The sequence below is a fragment of the Pinus tabuliformis genome, chromosome 9 (genome assembly GCF_031772625.1).
Source record: "Pinus tabuliformis cultivar Carrire ecotype Pingquan chromosome 9, CPIR1, whole genome shotgun sequence".
NCBI lineage: Eukaryota > Viridiplantae > Streptophyta > Pinopsida > Pinales > Pinaceae > Pinus > Pinus tabuliformis.
This window is the reverse complement of record NC_142307.1, coordinates 1,945,218,204-1,945,237,262: the sequence shown is the minus strand read 5'-3', so window position 1 is coordinate 1,945,237,262 and position 19,059 is coordinate 1,945,218,204. Positions and strand designations below refer to the sequence as shown.

At 37.0% G+C, this 19,059-nt stretch overlaps 1 protein-coding gene across 3 annotated transcripts; it reads left to right on the top strand.

Annotated features, from left to right (window-relative positions):
* The first annotated feature begins 13,527 nt into the window (after nucleotides 1-13,527).
* Nucleotides 13,528-18,640, top strand: LOC149156752 (uncharacterized). 3 transcript variants are annotated; one of them, XM_089438549.1, is made up of 7 exons: nucleotides 13,528-14,166; nucleotides 15,641-15,788; nucleotides 15,891-16,030; nucleotides 16,201-16,263; nucleotides 16,440-16,508; nucleotides 17,331-17,411; nucleotides 17,525-18,640. In XM_089438549.1, exons 1-6 carry the CDS (start codon nucleotides 13,951-13,953, stop codon nucleotides 17,388-17,390), a joined length of 696 nt encoding a protein of 231 aa, XP_089294675.1. In that variant the 5' UTR covers nucleotides 13,528-13,950; the 3' UTR covers nucleotides 17,391-17,411; nucleotides 17,525-18,640. The 3 variants fall into 3 exon arrangements, with proteins under 3 accessions (XP_089294675.1, XP_089294673.1, XP_089294674.1); XM_089438547.1 differs by lacking the exon at nucleotides 17,331-17,411; XM_089438548.1 differs by having other exon boundaries at nucleotides 17,331-18,640.
* The last annotated feature ends 419 nt before the right edge of the window (nucleotides 18,641-19,059 follow it).

Sequence of the window (19,059 nt, the reverse complement as noted above, 5' to 3'; positions counted from 1 at the left end):
GTTTATTTCTTTGTAGCCAATTGCACCAACATACCAGGAGAGGGAGGTTCCTAACATCAGACCACCACGATTTCCAGGCTTCCAAAATATTAGCTCCATGCCAACGATTGGGAAGGCGTAGAATTGCAAGTACATTATGCCATAAGGAGATGGTAATAGGACATATAAGAAATAAGTGTTCAATGAATTCAGATGCCTGTTTGCATAGGATACACCATGTTGGTCCAAAACATGTTCACTTCTGAATATTGTCCCATGTAGGGGATTTATGGTGAAGAATACACCACATGAATAATTTTTCTCTGGGAGGTGCCTTCAGCTTCCAAAGAGCATGCCACCACCAATAAGAAGCAGAGGGTTTATGAGCAGAGTAAACAATATTTCTACTCAAGGGTCTATTCCTACATGCATAGAAGAGTAAATTTTCAATCCTTGGATATGAAAACTGAATTGTAATATATATAGTTTTGGTTTTTTTTTCTCTTTTTTCTTTTTAATAGGGTAGAAACTAAGAGACAATTTTTTCTCATTTTAGAAAGCAATTACCTCTTTAATGAATGTTGAAGAAACTTCTCTTATCCAAATTTTTGGTTTGTGATCCCTCTTTTCTATTCATGTTTAGTCTATTGGTTTGTGCACCTTACCATATAGTATGGGTATTTTTCTTCCTTTGGAACTCCCAATCTATAAAAACCATACAAAAGAGCATAAAAATAACAAATTTTGAAGGGCTTGAAAACCTCCTTCACTAAAACATTGTGCAAGTCTCTACAAAGACAATCCCCACCTCAACAAGAGAAATAACCTCATTAGCGTTTCACACAATCTAACCTCTCTCAACTAACTCTCCATGTATATTTATGCATTATATCAACCACTTATCATTAAGGTACTTCTCATGGCCACCCCTGACCTTGTTTATAGCACTCACATGTAATGCCTTATTTTTGTTTATCTAATATGCATATTAATCACCCACATTTTCATTATTTATTCCTCATTTTACTCACACACTTTTTGAATAATTTCCCCTCTTAATTTTAAATGCATGTGTGTGTGTGTGCGTTCAGATGATATTAACATTCTCAGTTAAACATTCTCAATTAAACTAAATATTTTAAATATAAAGTGGGTGTTTCCCTTAATTTCAATGTTTCAAATTCATAATTACTTACTTTGAAGAAGGATAAACATTCTACACTTTTTTTTTTTGATCACCAAAATCCAACTAGGCAATCCTTACCAAAATTGCAGTGTTAGATTTAATGAAAATTTTGTTCTTAATATGGAAATGAATTTAACATCTTGAATACCCTTATTGTGGTTAAAATTTGACAGTTGTAATTCCATCAACCCAAAATACTTCTCACTAAATTTCTAAGTTCCCTTTTCACTATTTTGAGTGGCCAAAATATGATCAATTTTTAGTGTGTTTAGATTATGACCTTTATTTTTCTCTAATTTCTACCTATATGAGTGCATTTCTATTTTTTTAATGGATTGCCTATCATGAGGAAACCCTTAGGCACTTCCCCTCATTCTAATTTCTACCTAAATGAGTGCATTTCTATTTTTTTAATGGAATGCCTATCATGAGGAAACCCTTAGGCACTTCCCCCCATTCTAATGATGTTACTTACAATAAACTAGATTCTTCAAGGTTCAAGGCCATATCAACAATTGTCTCATGAAAAGCACAATATGTTAGGTGGGGAAGTAACAATATTCCTTCCAACCACTTAATATAGTAATATTTGATGAGTGCATTTATATTTATATGATGGCATTTGCATTTAATGTATGCACTTCTATCATTATTAAAATATTATTTTTAAATGACATACATGTGATATATGTACCTTTATTTTAAAAAGAGGAATCTCAACTAGTACCAAGGGTGAGGACGTGGTCTCTCAATCTCTAACCTTTGTATACACATAACATGAGTGAGATTTTTTTAAATCTATGCCATTTTACTATTGGTGAGAGACTTGTAGTTTATTGAGGAATAAGGATTCCATGTCTTTATAGCACCCACTTAGTTCATGTGGGTGACCTTTGTAGCCTAGCCTTATGGCATTGTTCAACCCTCCGGGTATGCACATGTCCATTCTAACCTTGGTCTACATGTAGGGAGTTTCTAGTAGGTAGGAGTAACCTTAACCTCTCCTTATGGTACACATGCCACATCTCCTCTATATAGTCTTTACTCATATGCATGCTAAGATGGAAACTCTAACCCTTATACCTACACACACCTAGGAACACACATCAAATAACAATATCTAAATAATCAAAAGAAAACATGATTATATGTTCACATGAATCTAACTTAAGACATTCACAAAATTATCACACTAATATAAGTATATTGACAAGAACACCTTCTATAGAACCTTCGACCACGAAGATTTTTTAGTTATCATGAAAAATAGTTAAAACCTCTTCTAAAACATTTACTATTAATAGTAGAGGTTTTAACATCATTATTTTTTTTATAAATTTGCCAAATATTGTAACACTAAAGACCTCTACCAAAACATTGCTAGACTGTATTTTTCTTGTAGCATCTCTATTCTTTTGTTGCATGCATCATCAACTTTAGTATACATGCTATGACCTTTGCACTACAACATCCTTTGTTCTTGCAAAATTTTCTTGGAATCACATTATTCCACCTTTAGCACCCATATATATTTCTCCCCTACATAGTGCATCTTGTGTACGTTGATATCCTCTTGATTGATGGATTTCAAACCATTCAAATAACTTGAAATTCAATGTTCTTCCTCCTATTAATGTCCAACAAAATATCAAACACTTATAAAACTCCTTTACGTAGTCTTTTTTATTGTTATAACTAGTGGAATTAACAATTGGGGTAGTCTTACACTCACATTACACAGGGTCAACTATCACTATAAGAAATAGGTGCACCAAGTTGTCCCTAATGTGACCATATATTAATTGGAGGGATCGAACCAAGGATCTCATAATATTTTACATAACATGCTTTTCCAACTGAGATATGCCCTCAAGGACTCTTTTTTTTAAAGCTGAAAAAACAACAAACTTTTTATTGAAAAGTTGTTTACATTTTCAAAAAGTGCCAAGATATACCCCATATCTCATAAATTTTGCTTACAATTTTCTTGTACTCCACATAATTAAAAAACATACCCTATTGAGAGATGAGCCTATATATCCAAAAACATAAGACTACACAGTCTAGATTCTAAAATCTATTATAGAATATATGCTATATTTTTGTCTTCTAATGTTTCCCAGCTTTAAAATATACAAATAAAAGAAACTACTTTTTTCCCCAAGGAAAAATTGGAATTTCCATTAACATGTTGAAAATTACATGGTGTAGATGCTTGGAAGCATACGCTGTAAGTTTGGTTGTTACCACTGACTGTGTGATACTGTCAAAAATCTATCCCAGGTTGGGAGACTAATAGGTTAATACATATGATATATGTCTTATGAAAAATATATACATGAATAAACTAAGAAAATTATAATCACAGTCATATCTCAAAAAAAAAAAAAAATCATAAATCAAAGCCTATCTGCCCATAAATGTTGATGATCATCATATGTTCTATGAAAATATCGATAGAATTCATACTCTGTCTGCTCCTAGATCATCGAGAGCCCCTGAGGCTAGAGCACAACCTCCTTGGATAATATGTCAGAAACCTAGTTGCGCTCCTTGTATATGTGATGCCAAGAGATATAGTCAAATTGAGATTTCAAAAGCAAAGTCTCGTCCAAAATATTTCAGAGTGTGTGCACGTGACATGCAGATTGTTGGTTAAACCAATTTCTGATGAGTTTGGAATCGCCAAAACCCTGAATGCGATGAAATCCCTTCTCAAGTGGAAAATATAGAAAATGTTTGAGTGTAATAAGTTCAGCAAAGTTATTAGTTCCATCTCCCAGCCCCATCTGGATTTTATAAAAATAATTTTCAGCAATATGAAGGAATACTCCCCCTCCACAACCTTGTTGTTGTGCTGAACCATCGAAGTATACCCAAGGGATTTTACTATCGATAATCTCAGCAGAGATATTGTGAAGGGTGTGAGGACGATCATCCTTCGGAATATTGTTATATATAGAGATGAGATGTGTTGTTGCTTGAGGCCAAAGCAAAGCGATGCTCGAAAATATAAGTTTATTTCTTTGTAGCCAAATGCACCAACATACCAGGAGAGGGAGGTTCCTAATCTTGATTGGGTTTACATCAGACCACCACAATTTCCAGGCTTCCAAAATATTAGCTCCATGCCAACGATTGGGAAGGCGTAGAATTGCAAGTACATTATGCCATAAGGAGAAGGTAATAGGACATAGAAGAAATAAGTGTTCAATGAATTCGGATTCCTGTTTGCATAGGATACACCAGGTTGTTCCAAAAAATGTTCACTTCTGAATATTGTCCCATGTAGGGGATTTATGGCGAAGAATACACCACATGAATAATTTTTCTCTAGGTGGTGCCTTCAGCTTCCAAAGAGTGTGCCACCACCAATAAGGAGCAGAGGGTTTATGAGCATAGTAGCTGAGAGAATATCCCTCCTTAGGAGAATAGGAACCATGCTGCGAGTGAGCCCATATGATCTCATCCTCTCCCTCAGTGATCCAAACATGTGATTTAGAGAGTGCGTTAATATAGGATTACCAATCATTGTGCCAGATGTTTGGTATACCCAAAAGTTCAACAGATTTCTAGGTTTGATAGAAAATATTAGAATTGTCCGGATCAACAATTTGAGCAAGTCGAGTGATACCTGTGCTCGACAGGAAGTGTAGGAGCTCACGGGGGAGATGAAAAGCATTCCCACATCCAGACCAAGGATCCATTCCAATACGAACTAGGTTACCAGATCTGATCCTCCAGGTTCATCCATCACGGATGTATGATAGAGAGTTCAAAACCGCTCTCCAGATAGTAGATATATTTGTTCTGTTCCATGAAGGTCGCATGGTCTAATCAAGAAGATGGAGAGAGAGAATATACTTCTGAATGACCACTTTAGTCCACAGATTCTTTGTAGTGAGAACTGGCCATCCCATTTTTGCGGCTAATACTTTTGCAAAGGCATCAAGATTTTTCATGCCCCATCCTCCCCATTTCTTTGGTAGAGCAATGAGGTCCCATCTGACCCATGCATAAGTATGACCTTCTTGTTTTCCTTTCCATAAGAATCTGCAACATAGTTGTTGTATTCTATTCAAAATTCCCCTTGGAATCCAAGCCAAGGACATCTAGTACATCGGTGTAGCTTCTAATACAAATTTGATAAGAGTGAGTCAACCAGCCCTAAAGAGCCATCTGCGATGCCAGATATTCAGTCGCCTTTCAATTTTTGCCACAAGCCATATCCAATCAACTATCTTGTATTGTATGGGCTTGAGTCGAAAACCAAGATATTTAAGACCATCATCAAATGGGAGAAATGTGAAGGGAAATCTTTGATGAGCGATGTGAGTTTCATTGTGGGAGCATCCAATAACAGTGAGTGTCGATTTATGTTGATTTCATTCCATGCCAGTAGAAAAGAAAAAAAATATGAGAATAGAAGAAAAAGCAGTTGTGTCACCAATCGATCCATTGAGGAAGATTAGGACATCATCAAAAAATAGTAGATGGGAAAGGATGCAGTTGTTGGTGATTTTAATATCCTGTAGTCTTACCTGTCTTTTATCTTCAAATATAAGCTGACTCAAGCCTTCCATGACCAACAAGAAAAGCAGGGGGGAGAGAGGACAACCCTATCTAAGGCCTTGTTCAACATGAAGAAAGGAAGAGGCAGAACCATTAATAATAACACTATAAGAAACATTGGAAATACAACACATGATCCATTGGATGAAGGCTATGGGGAAGCCCAAATGAGTCAAGAGAATTCTCAAGTATAGTCAACTAGTACGATCAAAAGCCTTTACTAAGTCAATCTTTAGGATGATACCTTTTAGCCTCTTGATCTTGATGGAATGGAGGAATTATTGGGTGGTGCCAACAACTTCATGTATATGACGATGATTAAGGAAGGCAAACTGTTCTAGAGATATGTGTTCAGATAAAATAGGTTTAAGGCGGTTGGCAATTATTTTGGCTATGATCTTATATATACAGTTGTAGAGTGAGATGGGCCTAAAGTCATTGAAGGTTAGAGGGGAATCAGATTTGGGAATAAGGGTAATGAAGGTTGAGTTAAATGCATCATACATTCGGCCACTTACCTGACATTCTTCAACAACCTGAAGCAGATCATTGCCAAGCATTTTAAAAAAAGCTAGATAAAATTCAACCAGCCATCCATCTGATCCTGGGCTCTTGTCTTTCTTGAACCATTTAAGGGTGCCTTCCAATTCGCCCATAGATACTAGCTTGATGAGATCCTTTGGAGCTTCTTGATCGACAAATCTAGGAAACAACCCTACCACTTTGATAATCTCAGTGAGAGTAGCTTCCTATGAAGCTTTATAGAGCCAACTAAAATGAGAGGTAGTGAGAGTGGCCAGATGATTGAATGATTGAACCTAGTGTCCAGTATCATCCTCCAAATGCCATATCGTATTGATGTCACGTCGACCATTTGCAAATTGATGATAAAAATTTGTATTGTCATCCCCATATTGTAACCAAATGGCACGACTCCTAAGTCTCTAGGTTTCTTCTCTGTCCTTTAGAATTCTGGTCCTCTTTGCTTCAAGTTTGATAAGGTGATATTTTGCTTCAACAAATTCAAATCCCCAACCATCCACTCCAACCAGATTAGCAAGTTCAAGTTCAATATCATTAAGGTGGTGATCGTTCCTTACTCTTTTTTTCTGGCCCAATCAATTGTTTTGTGTTTGAGGAAAAGAAGTTTTTTAGCAAAACATTCAGTGTGTGTCTATCCAGGAACAAGGGGGATGGATTTCCAATAATCAGTGACCATTTTGGTATACTCCTCATCCTTGAGCCAGGTCGAGTTAAACTTAAAAGGAGCTTTTGGCTTGCGATATGCACTTACAAATTCAAGGTAGATTGGAGAGTGGTCAGATAAGCCTCCCGATCCCACCCATTTCCTGTACAAGGATAATCATCCAAGAAGGGCTTCTTTGATAAGGAAGCGGTCTAGCCTTTTGGCAAGCATAACCTCTCCAGTCCTTCTATTACACCAGGTAGGTTGGGGTCGAGCCATAGGAATATCAATAAAGTGATGATATTCTAAGAGGAGACTGATGGAATCAGAAAGTGGATCAACCTGTGCATTGTGTCCCAAAGATTCCGCATGGCCAATGGAGAAATTAAGATCTCCCCCCAAGATGATGTTATCAGATTGCATATATGTAGAATTGAGGAGATTTTCCCAATAAGAAACCCGATTAATGCAAGGACCATATACATGGATTAGTCTCAAATCCCTCCCAAGATCAGAAGAAAAGATGTCTGCCCCTATAATACCACCCCCCCAAAATATTAAGCAACTTGACTGCCCTAGGATTGTAACCAAAAGCAATGCTCCTAGAGCGGACACGAACATAAGAGCGTGAAAGTGTCAACCAGATACAATGGCTTCAAGGGTAGGGATGATCTGTTCAATGAGAGCAAGGGTTTCCTGAAGGAATATGATGTCCACCCTCTCGAGTTCAAGTAGTCTCCTAAAGGCTAGTTTTTTGGCAGGACTAGCCAACCCACGATAATTGAAGGATACCCACTTCATGGAGAACTAGAGGTAGGGGAGGTCATAGCTCTAAGGATCCTATCAATGGAAAATTGTCTTGCTTGAGCTACATCCAATCCAGTTTGGATGATAGCCTTTGAGATATGGGAATGTCTACCTCTGGTAGGTTTGGAGGTTTTAGGAGGGGGAATAATGCTAAGATTGCAACAATCATCTGATGAAGATTTAACCAGGGATCAAATGAGATATGGATGATTCGGTCGAGAATAATTTGAAGTCTTAGAAGAGGGTGCAGTGATTGGGGCATCAGGGATGACAGGGAGGGTATCAGAGAAAATGGGAGGAGAGGATACAGGGGAGCAGATAAGGGGGGAGTGAAAAAATGCAGGTGTTGAGATGCAGTGTGATGAGAATCAGAAATAGAGGGAGGAAAGTGAGAGAGAGAAGAGGAAGGATTACCCGAAGTGATGCTAGCCACGACCGCACGTGATCTGGTGATGTGAGGAGAGGGTGGGAAATAGGTTCCTTGCTCGTTCCATGCATTTGTACTTGCGACTTTGGGGGGCACCCAACAACCTTTGCAAGCCTCTTGTAGTGAGATCTTGATGGAATATCCGCTATGTTGCTATCAAGCTGAGAATCAGAAGCAGAGCTGGAGGCAAGTAGTGGACAATCCTTGTACGTGTGTTCAATCTTATGGCATCGACGAAATCTGTAGGGAACCCCCTCATAATCGAGAATCTATAGGCGACTAGTGTTCCTCCATTGTATATTTAGGTTTTCCTCCAAACCTTCATGAGTATCTAGATGAACCAGGATGAGTGTCATAGCCATGTTTCCAGTGAAAATATAGGATTTATCATAGTCTAAAAAATTCCCCAGTACATTCCTGATGTGCTTGAATATGTCCTCGGACCAGAAGTGTAGCGGAAGACCAGGCAGATGAACCCAGATTGGGCCAGCCCCCAAATGTTCACGTTTCGGGTCAAAAAGAGGGCTCCATCTCTTAAGTAAAATCAGAGCTAGTTCTATGTGCCAGAATTTAGATAATACCTAGGGTACACATTCAGGGCACTAAAAGCGGAGTGCGAACCATCCACGGGATAAGGTGACCACTGAAGGTAGATCTTCCAACACTTGTCCCCAAATCTCCAAAATCCATTGCCTAAGATGGGCAACACTATAGGAACATCCCCGAACCTGGCCAACTAGAACCCTATCTATGATGTCGAGCATGTCTCCCATGTATAAGCTGTCACCGAGGATTAACACAATATTTTTGTTCCCAGCCTTAATTCCCTTGTACTTCTTCACGGACTGGGGAAATTTTCCAGTGGGAGGATTGAAAGGGACATCAGAGGCAATGCCCTGTTCTTCAGAAACCCTAGAACCTTCTCCCAGGTCAGGAAGCGATAGGGACGAACCTTCGAAATAGTAGATGTGATAGGGATGCACACCTGAGGTGGGGGGACGTGAGCAGATGGTGCCGATGAGTGAGCGGAGAGAGGGCCCAGATCCAGAGGGTTAGATGGGTAAGGAACCACAGTGGAGGGGATAACCGAGAGATTCAATGGGTAAGTGGAGACAAATGGGTCCAAATAAGTGGTGAAAAACTAAAGGGAAGTCGGAGAGGGAGGAGTGTAGACAAAGCTCGACAAGAAGAAGGACACGTCGGGTGAGATAGAAACCAGAAAGGAGGAAGAAGAAGGTCTTATCGACAACATAATATTCTCATCCAGAGCACATGGGTAAGAAAAAACGGACATCGAGAAAACCCTAGGGTCACCCACTAGAGTTGTAGGTAGTTGTAGAGAGTTCGAAGAGGTCATGACTGACATATGAGGTGGAGATACCGTCCATATGGGCACGGAGTCGTAGGGATCCATAGACTAGTCCACCAAATCGACCTCCATCTTAATCGACAAACAACGATAGAAGATCCACAAGATATTCGGGCCAGCCGAAAATTGCCAAGACTTCAGAGAAAAGTGCGCTGATGTAATCGCGAAAACGGAAGGTGGCCATCAAGTAGTTACAGTCACCAAGGGTGGATGGAAATAACCTTAACTGCAGTCACAAGAGAATGGAACCCTAGAAGTATGCAGTTGAGAGGCAGGGTCCTATTGTTGTAGAGCCATTTTTCCCGAAAAAATCACCAAATAAAAGAAATTACTATCTAGAAAAGGAATTTTAAGTATCTTTACAAAAGGATTCTATATAATTGGAATATTTCCTACTCTAATAAGAGTGTCATTGCAGAAAGCAGAGAAAGAGATCATTCCATGAAGCTTTTTGTAACCCTATTTGGATAATTCATATGTAACAACATTTTGTTCCATGAAAATATGTTCAAAAGTTAGACCTTGAAAAACATTAATCAACATTTTAATACCTTTCATCCAATTTATAAGCATGGGCGACGCCAAATTTTTTCTCCTCAACACCCAATCAATGACCACTTTAGAGTCTTCATAGACATGTATATGTTCAATGGATAACCATTTTGTGAGAAAATGAACCCCCCAAAGTGCGATGATCTCAACCTTGGTATTTGTTCCCACCCCCATTCCAATAGAAAGGATAATATCTACCTGGTTCAATGACTATATATGCCCACAACCACATGAATTATTATGTATTGCCCCATCAAAGAAAACTACATGATATCTACTCCAAATATCCACATAATTTATATGTCTCAGATTTCCCTTCTCCAAAATAGGCCCAATTTCGTTGAAATAAGCCACAATCTTCATACATAACGTTTTGATGCCTGTAGCGGATCCCTCAAAAATCAATGCATTTTAACACCTCTATATTCCCCAATATATGTGAAAAGGGAGAGCACGTAAAACTTTATAGTTCCTGAACCATTCTAATAAGCAAGCCTCCACATAAGAATGATTCCAGTTGGCAGAAATATGAAGAATGTTCAAAACACCATACTAGATAGAAGATGCAAATGGAAAATAAATGAATAAGTGTATGACGCCTTCATACTTTGCATTACACATGGCACATCTCTCATGTCCAATGACGCCTCTCTTACATAAACTATCCCATGTAAGGATTATGTTCTGCTAAGTAATCCAACCACAAACTTTGAGCTTGAGGGGGAGGTTCCACTTCCAAGCTTTCTGAAACCAATAACAATCCCTAATGGAATTTTGTGTTGGAGAGGTATAAAAATATGCCTCCTTTACCGAGATCTCTCCATCTTTAGTAAAGCTATCCTACGTTAAAATATCATTGCTCTCGGATAGAGCAATACCTGCCATTGATAAGTTTTGTATATACATTTTCCAAATCTCTGTCAGGCCGCCAATTAATCCCAAATCTCGAGCATGTGTCTAGGGCAGAGACACATGGATAGGATCATGTGATATATAAATTTGATTCAAATAATAGATGCCCATATTGTGTATATACCTTATAAGACTAGACAGTAATGTATGTTTCCCGATAAAACCTTTCATAGGATCCAAGCTAATCTCCAACTTTGAGCCTTGACCAATTTCCCATCTCATGTTCCCGATTAGCCAATGCTTAATTTTACATGTAGTCCTCTTATGTTGCTCCTTCTACTTGATATTTTACATGTGTTGAAACACTTGTTATTTGTAGTCCAATAATAAGAATTATCATACATTTTTAGGACAATTTTATTCCATGCCTCCATTTTTTGTATTCCTTTATGAGTTTGCTTCTATTGCACAAATTCCCAACATAATGTCCTTTCAACTTTGCACCCACAAAGTTTGTTTTTTTGAGGATCATCAATCTTCTCATACTCAAAGTAACGCTTCATCTTACCTAACCAATTTATTGGGGCTTTGGTGTTCAAACTTTCATTGCGATCGAGGACTTCTAGTTTTGCATTTCATCTATTTCAAAATAGTTTTATTGTCCACTTTGTTCTTATTTTCTTCAAGTTTTGGTTTAGAAGCACTCTCTTTTTGTTTGTACATTTTATTGTTTGGTCTCCAAGTACTTCGATCCTTTTCCTAAACCCCTACGATTCTATGCTAGTAGTTATTCTATCTCTTTATGTGCCACTTTTGTAGTGGCATAAACTCTTTAAAATGACAAGCTTTGAGCTCTTTACATGCTCATATGCATACTAGAGTCTTGCTTCACCTTAATATCAAATGTTGTAAAGGATGTGCATTGGACCCTCTTCTCTAGAGGCACTTAGGATCGTGCGCCATGTGCTTGACTACATCATAATGGGTGCAACACAAAAGACATTGTAAATTATGACAAGATAAAGTAAGGGAACAAAAAACATAAGCAAATAATAAGGGGAAAAAGATTGAAGACTTTGTCTACAGGTTCTCATTATTTATAAAGTAATCACAAGTACAATGGTCATGCACCACAACATCGATATGGCATTCTCTACTTCTCAACAACTCTCAAATCTTAGTCTTCAATCCCGATCTTCCTCTACAATAAGTGTTCTTCCTCGTTTCAAGCTCTCCTTTATCATCACTCGTCCAAGCCATCTTACTATGATGACTAGGCAAACAAATCTTCTTTGTAACCATTATATTTATAAGTTGCTAATAAATCCTTCCATCTACATGTATCCTAGTTGGTTGCCATTGTCTTGCACCTAATGCTTCAACTTTGCCATGCTTTGCTTCAACTTCCATGTATGCCTTCTTGCACCAAACCTTCAATTATGTACCTCCACTCATGGTGTTAATATTTAAGCATATGTGTAACTCCTTTATGCACAAATATGTCTCTGTGCTCACATAGTTTCATCATGCACAGATATCTTTATATCCTTGGTTCACTTGCATCCTCTATGTTTGTGCATTCCTTTGTGTCTATGCACATATATATCACTTCTTTTTGCACTCAATGTTTGATCTATGCTCACTTCCACCTTGACTCCCTTTGTGACCCATTATACCAATACTTTTATTTCTTAATATTGATAATAATAATTTAATTTTAAAATTATAACCAAACGAAATACCAAATTAATGTATAAAACACTCTAAGTTTTAAATTTTAATTTCTTACTTAAATATTTATAAATCAAATAATTTTTGAGATTTCCAATTTTTTAATATTTTCATTTTTTGTAATACTATTAATAATACAGCATAACACATTGAGATTTCCAATTTTTTAATATTTTTATTTTTTTTAATACTATTAATAATACAACATACCACATTAAAGGCACACCATCCTCGTTCATATTTAAAAAGAAATTGACTGAAAATGAGGATATCACCTTTTTCCATCAAACCAGAACACCATTAATAATTTTAAAGATCACAATATCTTTTTTAATACTATTAATAATACAACATTAAGGGCACTCTATGTTCATATTTTTAAAAAATTTAATGAAAATGAGGATATCACCTTTTTCCATCAAACCTGAACACCATTAATTCCATTAATGATTTTAAGGATCACAATATCTTCACCTCTCAACCCATTCTTATGATGTGTCCTTGTACCAAATCTTTGTCCCCTTATCAAAAAGCCAATAAATAGAAAAAGGGTCCCCATCATCCATCATAAGGTTTTATATATGGATATGATTCCTTAACCAACAAACAAAATATAAACATAGGGAAGAATCCGGGCGACAGAAACATGATAACCCCCACTCTATCCCTTAGGCACATTTGCTCTAGTAAAGCGGACACCAACGGCAAATTAAAAACATTCAAATTTTCGAAATTTAGGGTTCCCATACCATGTGCCACTGCATGCCCCGCCACGTGGAGGTCGGCAGCGGGAATTAGGGTTACGGAAACGAAGAAAAACAGAGCAACTGCAAACGGTTTAACCCGTCACAAACGGGTCGTCCCAGTTTCAAAATTTCTGTCCACGTGGATTCCCTATTCTCTGCGGCAGGGCCGGGCATCAATGGTGTGGTCGGACACGTGGAAGCCGTTAGTTGGCTAGACGCGTTAAGCCCCGGTGTATAAGCCATAGCAGTAGGTGTTGTGTACTGGAAAGGAAATATTTTCGTATGTGCGGACGAGCTGCCATTCTCAGCTTCGAGATCGTTTAGTGTCGTTTCATCAGGGTTTTTGGCTGGTTTTGATGCGCGATCGGTTCAGTATTTGTTGCTGCTCATGCCCCTGTAATTGCGTTCTAAGACATTTTAGCTGGGATTTTTTTTTAGCGGATCTGGTGATTTTGGTTGGCAATTGAGGTGATTTTGACTGGGAATTGAGGTGTTTTGACCGCATTTTCTGTTTCTGTGGTCATTTTTAGCTAGAGAACTTAAATGCAGGAGGTAGCTGTCTACCCTCAGCAGCAGCAGCAGCAGGGGGTCATATCTTCGTCGTCTCCTTGCTGCGAAGATAGTGGAGATGAGGAGCTTTCTGTACTTCCAAAGTATACCAAGGTTGTTGTTACCGGAAATAACAGGACGAAATCTGTTCTCGTGGGACTTCGTGGCGTCGTAAAGAAGGCCGTTGGGCTGGGGGGATGGCATTGGCTGGTAATTCTCTTATTTCCTGCTTAATTCTCTTAAGCAAGATTAAATTGACATGGTATTGTGTGTTAAACGTCAAGTTATGGTGCTTCCTTTAGCGTAGCTTACTGGGCTGTTCTTTATTTTCCTGATTACTAACTAAGAAATGCGAAATTCGTGTTTTCTCTCTCAATGCGAAAATTATTTAATCGCATGTGCTGAGATCTACATTTTCCTAGACGCCAGACTTCAATCAGTTTTTTTGGTGATTTTTTTATATATATTTTTCCTGATATTTTACTAATGAAACCTGAACTTTGGATATTTCTAGTATCTTTATGCAGCATTTAGACAATTTCTTGATCCCGGGTAAAACTACTCTTAATGCATTGCTAAGGGAATATTCGCGTCTTTCTCTCTCAGATTTTGTAAGGAAGGGTTTGAATTTGTAACCTCGATCCCAATTTGTATGTTTATGCAGTATTTAAATTTTTTCTTGATCCTAGTAATATTTATTTATTTATTGTAAGTAAATATTCACCTTCCTTTTCCAAGCTTTTGAAAAGATGGGTTTGAATTTGCAACTTTGAACTTAATTAATTTTTTTGCACATTTGGGATTTTCGTGGAGTGAATGGTGAAAATTTGAGATTTCTCTTGTATTCAACGAAAAAAATTGTGATCTTCATTCAATAATGTTTATGCAGTGTTGAAACATTTTCTTGAACCTGTAAAAGTGGCGTATTATATGTTTTTTTAATGGAAATTTGCTTCTTCAAGGTTTGAATTCTTTTGAAATTCGCGTGTTTAAGTAGCTTTTATGGAATATTTAAATGTTTTCATGTGTCTCTGCAAGTAAATGGACACTTTTTAAGTGACTAGTTTGAATTTAATTTATGAGCTTCTGACATTAGCATTCAACTCACATGGACATTTATGCTTAGTGTTATCTATCAATCAGTCTTAAACTCTGCATACATAGTTTAGTGTCTGGTGAAAAGGTCGTAACCTGCATGTGTGCACAACAAATTATGCTGAAAAATTGTGTCTCGTTGCTTGCCTTGGGTAAGAATAGTGGGTGCTTAGTGTTTGACTTTTTTGTTATAAATGACAATCTCAATTCCTGCTGAATGTTGGATAAATTTTTGCTCAAGTAATATCTATCAAAATATTCTAAAGGTTAAAAACCTGCACAGTTTGAGTCTGTCAAGTTACTTATGAATACAAATTCTGCTCACTTCTTTGATTCCAGGGATTTTTCTCTTTTAATGTCACAAACTATTCAGTCTGTTATGTTGAAGCCAGTTATGAGGTGTTTGGAATCTTATGTCCGAGGAGCATTGCATCAATTTTCATAAATATTAAAATTCGTTTCCTTGATTTTTCTGGTTTTATGATTGCATAAAAATACTTTATTACATTTAACCCAAAAAATTCATGGACAATATGTCAAACAGTGAAAGGCTACATTTTAATAAAATTCTTCCTATTATTCCTTTCAGGAACTTACAAATGGTATAGAAGTGAAGCTACAGAGAAATGCTCTGAGTGTTATAGAAGCACCAACTAGCCATGAGGATGCACCAACTGGACATGAGGATGCCGATGGAAACGACTGTGAAAATGTTATGTCTAGTAGCTCAGAATTAGGTGAATCAAAATTTCTTTGCCAGTCAATTGTTAAATATCATAAAATTATTGAGATATTTTCGTGGAAAGTATAATGAGCAATTTACATTTTTGTCACAGCAGCTTCTGACGATTTTCCAAAGTTACATAAGTCCAAACAGAGGCCCCACAAGACAATGACCTCTATGTCCAAATCAGTCAGCAAAAATCATTCTAACGAATTACAGTCCACAGGTTCAAGGGCACCTTCGCATGGAATGCTGGTAAGGGCTTCTGAGTCTTAACAGTGTTCGTTTCCTTTGTGTCTTCTGAAGTTTTGCCTTTTAAAAATAGGCAATTCTGTGAGTCTTGAATTCTGCCCCTATATTTATGTGTTTAGTCTGAATAAATCTGAAAGTTGTTTGAAGATGTAATTGATTTTCAAATGATGCAGAAGGTAGACTTGAGCAAATTGGAAACAACAGCTTTGGTGAGATATTGGAAGCACTTTAATCTTGTGAGTTGCCACAACTATTTGATGATAATGGGAATCGAGTGGTCTTTGGAATCTTAGTCATAATTCTGAAAATTTTGTCTATGCTAAAAATGGAACTTATGTTTTGTAAATCCACTCTGAATAATGGTTTGGGATTCATAGATATCTGAAGACTGAAATTCATGCTTGTGAAATAGGTAGATGCAGTTCCCAACCCCTCAAAGGAGCAGTTGATTGACATTGTTCAAAGACATTTCATGGCACAAGTATCTATGCAAATCTTCTTGTTTCCAGTTACAGTGTGGTGCTTCCATATAAGCCATCCTGATGTATTTCTTCTTGTTTCTTATGCTACCATTTCATATTGCATTTAGTGCTTTATTTTCTATCACCACTTTTTAGAGCACACTTGAGTTGATAATCCAGACTGTATTTAGGAACAAGGTGTGGGATTCTTACATAGATTAATTTTAGACTTATGCATCCTATGTTCATGCTAAGTGATTTCTATTTTCATCATGTTCGTTCTGTACTCTGTTTCAACTGAAAAGGTGCTCCTACTTTTCTGTGTTCTGCAAGGCTTCCAGGACAGAATTAGTAGCCTTGTTATACGAAATGTTTTATGCATGAGATGTTGGTCAAATCATTGGAAACTACTGATTGAAACAATGTAGAATATTCTTGTGTCATTAAGGTTCTGCCATTGTTTCACAGTTTCTTTGATTTTTCACAATAGCTGAGAGCAGGATGTGGAATATTTCTAATGTGATTCATATTCCATTAACCTTATGTTGTATGTTGTTTGTATCTTGCATTATACTATCAATTAAATTGTTTGTTAATGAGTTATGACCCAGATTGTTGGTTTACCCTACCTGTCAGATTTGTTTGTAGTAAAATTAAAAAAAGCTCTGGCTCTTTCGTTATCTGCCCTTATGCTCCTGTGAGGTGTGCATATCTTTCTCGTCACGTGTATAGTTTGATTGGCGGCTTGCATCAAATTATGCTCAAGTTTAGCATACTTGATTGCCTTCTGAACCAGTCATTAGCATTTTAGGTAGGTTGATTATCATGCTTGTTTGTTGCAGTGTCGCTCTATCGGCAGGTTTTTTCATGCGGTTGGAAATGTTGTGAATAGAAATCACTGAATTTAGGGTGGTTACACATATGTGAGGAAGTTTGTGATTTGCATTAGTTTTTATTTGATTTTATCGTTTACTGGTGACATTGCCAAGTTATAACTCTAACCAAATCTGCACTCTGGTTGCTTTGCTCTACAAAGCAATTGGATGAGTTGCAGGTAATATCTGGATTTGTGCAGGCGGCAAAGCGACTCAAGACAGTTTGTAATTGAATCCTCACCTTGGCAAAGGAAAGATCTTGTAGAAATGCAGTCATGCAGATCTTATTTGCTTGCTGTGGGAGCTTTATGTATTATATGTAACCTAACAGCTAGTAACTAAGGCTAACATTTACTGTCTTAACGTAGGTGGGCTACTTGTGAATTTATTTGCTCTCCAGCACGCACTTAATGCTGACGTAGCTAGAACCTTAACCTTTTAAACATTTCATCAATACTTGTAAAGTGAAGAAAACATTGGAACTGCTGACTGCTGGAGGCAAGAATTTTGATAGCTCAATGTACAAAGTTAGTGTGGTTGATTGTCGATACCAGAAATCATTGATGGAGATGATTATGTTAAGAAAAATGCAGCAAATTTCTTTTGAATTTGTGTTTAGGGTGGAGATTGAAATACTAGAATAGATTGAATGGTTTGAGCTTGACTATTTCTGTAAGTCTTGTATTGATGAATTTCAACTTTAGTTCTGGATAAAATTCATGATTGACAATGCATTTTCATTTGCTTTTATTGATATGCATGTTTCAAGAGACTTTGAAAGTTAAGTTAATATGTTGTATTCGAATTGTTTTTTTGTTTTGGATAACTAATAGCTAACTATGTCTCCATCCAACCACTTGCTCTTCTCCCTTTTTCTTTTTATTGATATCTTCAAGACTTAAATCTTATTTTTATTCGTACCTTCAAGACTTAAATCTTATTTTTACTGGTACCTTTTCTTCTTCCGTATGAATTTTTCAGGCTGCTACTTTTCATTCTATCAGGACAATTCTAAGATTTGTTGCACTGAAATGGCGAAGTTAACGTGGAATACGATACTAAGTCATATGATTTGACAATCTTCATATGATTTGACAATCTTCAGCCGGATGCACTTCTGGCTGACATAAGCTTGTGTCGGGGGTGTCTTGAATATTCACTGTTATTTGTTGGCTTGTTATGATCCCATGGTGTCCAACGGTTTCTTTTGTCTGTTACAGTTTACTTTTGTTAGATACTTTTATTTACTAATAATAAACACAGTTATATTGAGGCAATACCGTGTGAAATTTTGTAATGTGTACAATTGCTGGTTTAGCTTTATTTAATGCTCTGTAATGAACTGTATAATGAACTCTACGTTAAGTTCCGTAAAGAATTAATTATATGGTTAAGTTGCAAGTAAGAAGGCTGCAATAGGCAACAGTACCGTGAAATTAATTATCAACTGTAATGGGAGCCTAAGGCTTTGGCAAAGCGGACATCTTTGAGAAACAACATAAGCGATTAGTAATTGACGATGGTAAATCAGAGATGAACCATGGGTGTAACGATAGCAAGAGAGGAAGTGATAATATCTGTAAGCCATTTAACCTTGTTTGTGATATTGATTGGGCAAGTTTGCATGTAGTTTGAATTCTATGTAGTTTAATCTTGCCGTATCCCTTAACGTTATTCTGAAATTGTAATAAGCTGC

Bases quoted from the DNA above. Each gene is read 5' to 3' on its own strand.
- LOC149156752 (XM_089438547.1), top strand. From the start codon at position 13,951: ATGCAGGAGGTAGCTGTCTACCCTCAGCAGCAGCAGCAGCAGGGGGTC. The intron at 16,031-16,200 runs GTAAGGGCTTCT...CAAATGATGCAG, and splicing joins CACCTTCGCATGGAATGCTG to AAGGTAGACTTGAGCAAATT. The intron at 16,264-16,439 runs GTGAGTTGCCAC...CTTGTGAAATAG, and splicing joins ATTGGAAGCACTTTAATCTT to GTAGATGCAGTTCCCAACCC.